The 7,653-nt window shown below is 41.7% G+C and overlaps 1 protein-coding gene across 1 annotated transcript; it reads left to right on the forward strand.

The window, feature by feature from the left end:
• Positions 1-1,822: 1,822 nt before the first annotated feature.
• On the forward strand, positions 1,823-2,958 carry LOC144464434 (uncharacterized). The gene has a single exon (XM_078171231.1). It carries the CDS (start codon positions 1,987-1,989, stop codon positions 2,860-2,862), a length of 876 nt encoding a protein of 291 aa, XP_078027357.1. The 5' UTR covers positions 1,823-1,986; the 3' UTR covers positions 2,863-2,958.
• The last annotated feature ends 4,695 nt before the right edge of the window (positions 2,959-7,653 follow it).

Here is a 7,653-nt window from a genome sequence, read left to right on the forward strand (position 1 = left end):
CTTTATTTTCATGACTATTTACATTGTAGATTCTCACTGAAGGCATCAAAACTATGAATGAACACATGTGGAGTTATGTACTTAACAAAAAAAGGGGAAATAACTGAAAACATGTTTTATATTCTAGTTTCTTCAAAATAGCCACCCTTTGCTCTGATTACTGCTTTGCACACTCTTGGCATTCTCTCCATGAGCTTCAAGAGGTAGTCACCTGAAATGGTTTCCACTTCACAGGTGTGCCTTATCAGGGTTAATTAGTGGAATTTCTTGCTTTATCAATGGGGTTGGGACCATCAGTTGTGTTGTGCAGAAGTCAGGTTAATACACAGCCGACAGCCCTATTGGACAACTGTTAAAATTCATATTATGGCAAGAACCAATCAGCTAACTAAAGAAAAACGAGTGGCCATCATTACTTTAAGAAATGAAGGTCAGTCAGTCCGGAAAATTGCAAAAACTTTAAATGTGTCCCCAAGTGGAGTCGCAAAAACCATCAAGCGCTACAACCAAACTGGCACACATGAGGACCGACCCAGGAAAGGAAGACCAAGAGTCACCTCTGCTTCTGAGGATAAGTTCATCCGAGTCACCAGCCTCAGAAATGGCAAGTTAACAGCAGCTCAGATCAGAGACCAGATGAATGCCACACAGAGTTCTAGCAGCAGACCCATCTCTAGAACAACTGTTAAGAGGAGACTGCGCCAATCAGGCCTTCATGGTCAAATAGCTGCTAGGAAACCACTGCTAAGGAGAGGCAACAAGCAGAAGAGATTTGTTTGGGCCAAGAAACACAAGGAATGGACATTAGACCAGTGGAAATCTGTGCTTTGGTCTGATGAGTCCAAATTTGAGATCTTTGGTTCCAACCGCCGTGTCTTTGTGAGACGCAGAAAAGGTGAACGGATGGATTCCACATGCCTGGTTCCCACTGTGAAGCATGGAGGAGGAGGTGTGATGGTGTGGGGGTGTTTTGCTGGTGACACTGTTGGGGATTTATTCAAAATTGAAGGCACACTGAACCAGCATGGCTACCACAGCATCCTGCAGCGACATGCCATCCCATCCGGTTTGAGTTTAGTTGGACAATCATTTATTTTTCAACAGGACAATGACCCCAAACACACCTCCAGGCTGTGTAAGGGCTATTTGACCAAGAAGGAGAGTGATGGAGTGCTGCGGCAGATGACCTGGCCTCCACAGTCACCGGACCTGAACCCAATCGAGATGATTTGGGGTGAGCTGGACCGCAGAGTGAAGGCAAAGGGGCCAACAAGTGCTAAACACCTCTGGGAACTCCTTCAAGACTGTTGGAAAACCATTTCAGGTGACTACCTCTTGAAGCTCGTGGAGAGAATGCCAAGAGTGTGCAAAGCAGTAATCAGAGCAAAGGGTGGCTATTTTGAAGAAACTAGAATATAAAACATGTTTTCAGTTATTTCCCCTTTTTTTGTTAAGTACATAACTCCACATGTGTTCATTCATAGTTTTGATGCCTTCAGTGAGAATCTACAATGTAAATAGTCATGAAAATAAAGAAAACGCATTGAATGAGAAGGTGTGTCCAAACTTTTGGCCTGTACTGTACATGTAGTTGTTGATTAGACATATAATTGATGACATCTGTATTTGGGCTATGGTTAGATGTCTACCAAATTTTCACTGACAGCCCATATTCAGCCGTGATTTAGCCTAGACATAATTTTGACATCTATTAGTCATATACATGACATGGCTGACGTATTGCGGTAAGCGAGTTGTGTCATTTCCGGTGTTTCTGTGACAGTGTCTCTGTACTGCTCTGGTGAATTCTGCTAGCCTGCTTTCTCACCTCAGTTGCTTTAACGCTGCTTTAACGTCTACTTCAAGTCATAACCCACACTGGTTCTGTTTAAGCACTTATAGCTCTCCTTCTTTCTACGACTTTCTCGCTAATCTCTTAGCTGTTGTTTGCACGCTCTTAGCCTTGTTAGCTACTTTAGCTTAGCCATGGCTTCTCCTTCTCCTGCTCTTTCTTGCCCGGTGTGCCAAATGTTCAGTTATGCCTCTGCCTCCTTTAGCGACAGTGGTAATTGTAATAAGTGTATCTTATTTGCTGCATTGGAGGCGAGGCTTAGTGAATTAGAAGCGCGGCTCCGCACCATGGAAAACCATTCAAAAGCTGCGGTAGTTAGCCAGCCCCCTGTAGCCGGTGCGGAGCCACATAGCATAGCCTTAGCCTCTGCTAACTGTCCTCCGGTAACTCCCGTTCAGCCGGGAGGTTGGGTTACGGTTCGCCAGAAGCACAGCTCCAAGCCGAAGCCCACGGGTCACCACCAGCCTGTTCACGTTTCCAACCGCTTTTCCCCACTCAGCGACACACCTGCTGAGGATAAAACTCTGGTTATTGGCAGCTCTATTCTGAGGAACGTGAAATTAGCAACACCAGCGGCCATAGTCAAATGTATCCCTGGGGCCAGAGCGGGCGACATTGAATCAAATTTAAAACTGCTGGCTAAAGCTAAACGTAGATTCAGTAAGATTGTTATTCACGTCGGCGGCAATGACACCCGGTTACGCCAATCGGAGGTCACTAAAATTAATATTGCCTCGGTGTGTGAATATGCAAAAACGATGTCGGACTCCGTAGTTTTCTCTGGACCCCTCCCAAATCTGACCAGTGATGACATGTTTAGCCGCATGTCATCATTTAACCGCTGGCTGTCCAGGTGGTGTCCAGCAAACGATGTGGGTTTTGTTAATAATTGGCAAACTTTCTGGGGAAAACCTGGTCTTATTAGGAGAGACGGCATTCACCCCACTTTGGATGGAGCTGCTCTCATTTCTAGGAACCTGGCAAATTTTATTAGTAATTTAAATCCCTGACAACCCAGAGTTGAGACCAGGACAGAGAGTTGCAGTCCTAAACGCCTCTCTGAGCTTCTAGTTCAGTTACCCAGCCATAGTTTTCATAGTTTTATACAAACGGTGTCTGTCCCCCGACCACCTAAATTATTTAAATCTAAAATTAAACAAAGAGGAGTTGTGCATAACAACCTCATAAAAATTAAAACCTCTTCTGTGACAGAAAGACAAAACAGGAGAATTAAATGCGGACTGTTAAATATCAGGTCTCTATCGTCTAAAGCAGTGTAAGTAAACGAATTAATATCAGATAATCATATTGATTTACTCAGTCTCACTGAAACCTGGCTGTGTCAAGATGAATATGTTAGTCTAAATGAGTCCACTCCTCCCAGTCATAATAATACCCACATTCCTCGAGGCAGCGGCCGAGGAGGGGGAGTTGCAGCCATTTTTAACTCTAGTCTGTTAATCAGCCCTAAACCTAAACTAGATTATAATTCATTTGAAAGCCTCGTTCTTAGTGTTTTACATCCGACCTGGAAAACCTCGCAGCCACTTTTATTTGTTATAGTGTACCGTGCTCCTGGCCCGTATTCTGAATTTGTATCTGAATTCTCAGAGTTTTTATCCAGTTTAGTTCTTAAATCAGATAAAGTTATTATTGTAGGCGATTTTAACAATCATTTCGACGTTGATAATGACTCCCTGGCTACCGCGTTTATCTCATTAATAGACTCCATTGGCTTCAGTCAGGGTGTACATGAACCCACTCACTGTTTTAACCATACCCTCGATCTAGTTCTGACGTATGGAATTGAAATTGATAACCTAAAAGTCTTTCCACAGAATCCCTTGCTATCAGATCATTATCTGATTACTTTTGATTTCTTTTTACTCGATTACACGCCACTTAGCAACAGTTACTATACTAGATGTTTATCAGATAGTGCTGTCACAAAATTTAAGGAAAAGATTACTTTGTCGTTAAATTCAATACCAATACCTTCAGTAACAGAGGTTTCCCGTGCCGACTTTAACCTCTCCCAAATTGATCATTTTGTTGATAGCGCTGTAGGCTCGCTGCGAACAACGCTCGACTCTGTAGCTCCTCTTAAAAAGAAGTTAACAAAGAAAAGAAAGTTTGCTCCTTGGTATAACTCTCAAACCCGTAGGTTAAAACAAATATTGCGAAAATTTGAAAGGAATTGGCGATTAACCAAACTGGAAGAATCTCGTTTAATCTGGACAGACAGTCTCAAAACTTATAAGAGGGGCCTCCGCAATGCCAGAGCAAACTATTACTCAGCATTAATAGAAGAAAACAAGAACAACCCCAGGTTTCTTTTCAGCACTGTAGCCAGGCTGACTGAGAGTCAAAGCTCTATTGAGCCTTGTATTCCTTTAGCCCTTAGCAGTAATGATTTTATGAGCTTTTTTAATGACAAAATTCTAACTATTAGAGGCAAAATTCATGACCTCCTGCCCTCGGATGGTAGGCCTACCTATCTAACCTCAAACACAGCTGTAGAATCTAATATATATTTAGATTGCTTCTCCCCAATTTCTCTTCAAGAATTGACCGCAGTGATTTCTTCATCTAAATCATCAACGTGTCTCTTAGACCCCATCCCAACTAGGCTACTTAAGGAGGTCTTTCCTTTAGTTAACACTCATATATTAGATATGATCAATATATCCCTATTAACAGGCTATGTACCACAGTCTTTTAAGGTAGCTGTAATTAAACCTCTCCTAAAAAAGCCCACCCTGGATCCAGAGGTGTTAGCCAACTATAGACCAATATCTAATCTTCCCTTTATGTCAAAGATCCTTGAGAAAGTAGTCGCAGACCAGCTGTGTGATTTTCTCCAGGATAATAATTTATTTGAGGAATTTCAGTCAGGATTTAGAGTGCATCATAGCACTGAGACAGCTCTAGTTAAAATTACAAATGACCTTCTGATTGCTTCAGACAAAGGACTCGTCTCTGTTCTTGTTTTATTAGATCTTAGTGCGGCGTTTGACACAATTGACCATCAAATTCTACTGCAGAGACTGGATCACTTAATTGGCCTAAAAGGTTCAGCACTAAGCTGGTTTAAATCTTATTTATCTGATCGTTTTCAATTTGTTGACGTTCGTAATGAATCATCCTTACGTACCAAAGTTTGTTTTGGAGTTCCGCAAGGTTCTGTGCTCGGACCAATCCTATTTACTCTATATATGCTTCCTTTAGGTAACATCATTAGAAATCACTCTATAAACTTCCATTGTTATGCGGATGATACACAGTTGTATTTATCGATGAAGCCAGAAGAAAGTAATCAATTAACTAAACTCCATAACTGCCTTAAAGACATAAAAAATTGGATGAGCACCAATTTCCTGATGTTAAATTCAGACAAAACTGAAGTTATTGTTCTTGGCCCCAAACAACTCAGAGACTCTTTATCTGATGACATAGTTTCTCTAGATGGCATTGCTCTGGCCTCTAGCACTACCGTAAGAAACCTCGGAGTAATATTTGATCAAGATTTGTCTTTTAATTCTCATTTAAAGCAAACCTCACGGACTGCATTTTTTCATCTGCGTAATATTGCGAAAATTAGGCCTATCCTGACCCGAAAAGATGCAGAAAAATTGGTCCACGCTTTTGTTACCTCAAGGCTGGATTACTGTAACTCTCTATTATCAGGTAGCTCTAGTAAGTCCTTAAAAACTCTCCAGCTAATTCAGAATGCAGCAGCACGTGTACTAACAGGAACTAAGAAACGAGATCATATTTCTCCTGTTTTAGCTTCTCTGCACTGGCTCCCTGTAAAATCCAGAATTGAATTTAAAATCCTACTGTTAACTTATAAAGCTCTAAATGGTCAAGCTCCGTCATATCTTAGAGAGCTCATAGTGCCATATTATCCCACCAGAACACTGCGCTCTGAGAACGCAGGGTTACTCGTGGTCCCTAAAGTCTCCAAAAGCAGATCAGGAGCCAGAGCCTTCAGCTATCAGGCTCCTCTCCTGTGGAATCATCTTCCTGTTACGGTCCGGGAGGCAGACACCGTCTCCACATTTAAGACTAGACTTAAGACTTTCCTCTTTGATAAAGCTTATAGTTAGGGCTGGCTCAGGCTTGCCCTGTACCAGCCCCTAGTTAGGCTGACTTAGGCCTAGTCTGCCGGAGGACCCCCTATAATACACCGGGCTCCCTCTCTCTCCCTCTCTCTCTAACTCTCTCTCTCTCTCTCTCTCTCTCTCTCTCTCTCTCTCTCTCTAACTCTCATCCTATTACTGCATCTTGCTAACTCGGCCATTCTGGATGTCACTAACTCGGCTTCTTCTCCGGAGCCTTTGTGCTCCACTGTCTCTCAGAATAACTCATACCGCAGTGGTGCCTGGACAGTGTGACGTGTGTGGTTGTGCTGCTGCCGTGGTCCTGCCAGATGCCTCCTGCTGCTGCTGCCATCATTAGTCATTAGTCATACTTCTACTGTTATTATACACATATGACTATTGTCACACAAGTATACTGTCTGATACTAATACATACTTTCAACATATTGTACCACAGTAGCCAGAACTATAACTATAATATTATTACTTTCATTAATGTTGTTGTAAGCTACTGTCATTACCTGCATCTCTCTCTCTCTCTCTCTCTCTCTCTCTCTCTGTCTCATTGTGTCATATGGATTACTGTTAATTTATTATGCTGATCTGTTCTGTACGACATCTATTGCACGTCTGTCCGTCCTGGAAGAGGGATCCCTCCCCAGTTGCTCTTCCTGAGGTTTCTACCGTTTTTTTTTTCCCCGTTAAAGGGGTTTTTTTTGGGGAGTTTTTCCTTATCCGCTGTGAGGGTCTTAAGGACAGAGGGATGTCGTATGCTGTAAAGCCCTGTGAGGCAAATTGTGATTTGTGATATTGGGCTTTATAAATAAAATTGAATTGAATTGAATTGAATTGAATTGAATATACATGTAGTCGTTGATTAGACGTGTAATTGTTGACGTCTGTACTTTGGCTATGGTTAGACGTCTACCAAATTTTCACTGACAGCCCAAATTCAGCCGTGATTTAGCCTAGGCATAATTTTGACATCTAATAGACATATACATGAAGTCGCTGATTAGACGTATAATTGATGACGTCTACACTTTGGCTATGGTTAGACATCTACCAAATTTCACGTATTTTGCGTGGAAATCTGCGATTTATGCGGCAAAAGTGCGGCGTCTTTGAAAAAATGCGGCCCCTGCATAAATATGCAGACTTTGGCTGATTATGCATTGAATTATGCGATCCCATAATCAAGTTTTTCTGGAGGGACTGTTTATAATGGTAGTTGAGTCAATACAACGAATAGTATAGGTTTCAGAGTGACAAAACAATGCCTAGACAGCGTAACCTTAAAAGTAAGACAGCAATTATCTGGAAGCACAGATAGATGTGGCGAGACTCTGAGAAAGAAAGATCACATGTCAAACTAGGTCAACATGTGACCATAAAGTTGAGTAAGTACATGAACATACTGTGTAAAACCAGTAAACTCTATTAGATCTACAAAAGCTTTACTGACTGGCTTGGATTTGGGATAAACACAAATATTTAAACACTCAAAATCAAAAGATATGTTTCAGTATGTAACAAAAACAGATAAACAAAATGGTTTTGGTTGATGTAAAACTGAGAAAAAAAGGAGTAAGGTGTAGTTAAAGGGATAGTGCACCCAAAAATGAAAATTCAGCCATTATCTACTCACCCATATGCCGATGGAGGCCCTGGTGAAGTTTTAGAGTCCTCACATCCCTT

The sequence above is a fragment of the Epinephelus lanceolatus genome, chromosome 10, assembly GCF_041903045.1.
Source record: "Epinephelus lanceolatus isolate andai-2023 chromosome 10, ASM4190304v1, whole genome shotgun sequence".
Lineage (NCBI taxonomy): Eukaryota > Metazoa > Chordata > Actinopteri > Perciformes > Serranidae > Epinephelus > Epinephelus lanceolatus.

Excerpts from the sequence above, each read along its gene's own strand:
- LOC144464434 (XM_078171231.1), top strand. The coding sequence starts at position 1,987 with ATGGCTTCTCCTTCTCCTGCTCTTTCTTGCCCGGTGTGCCAAATGTTC.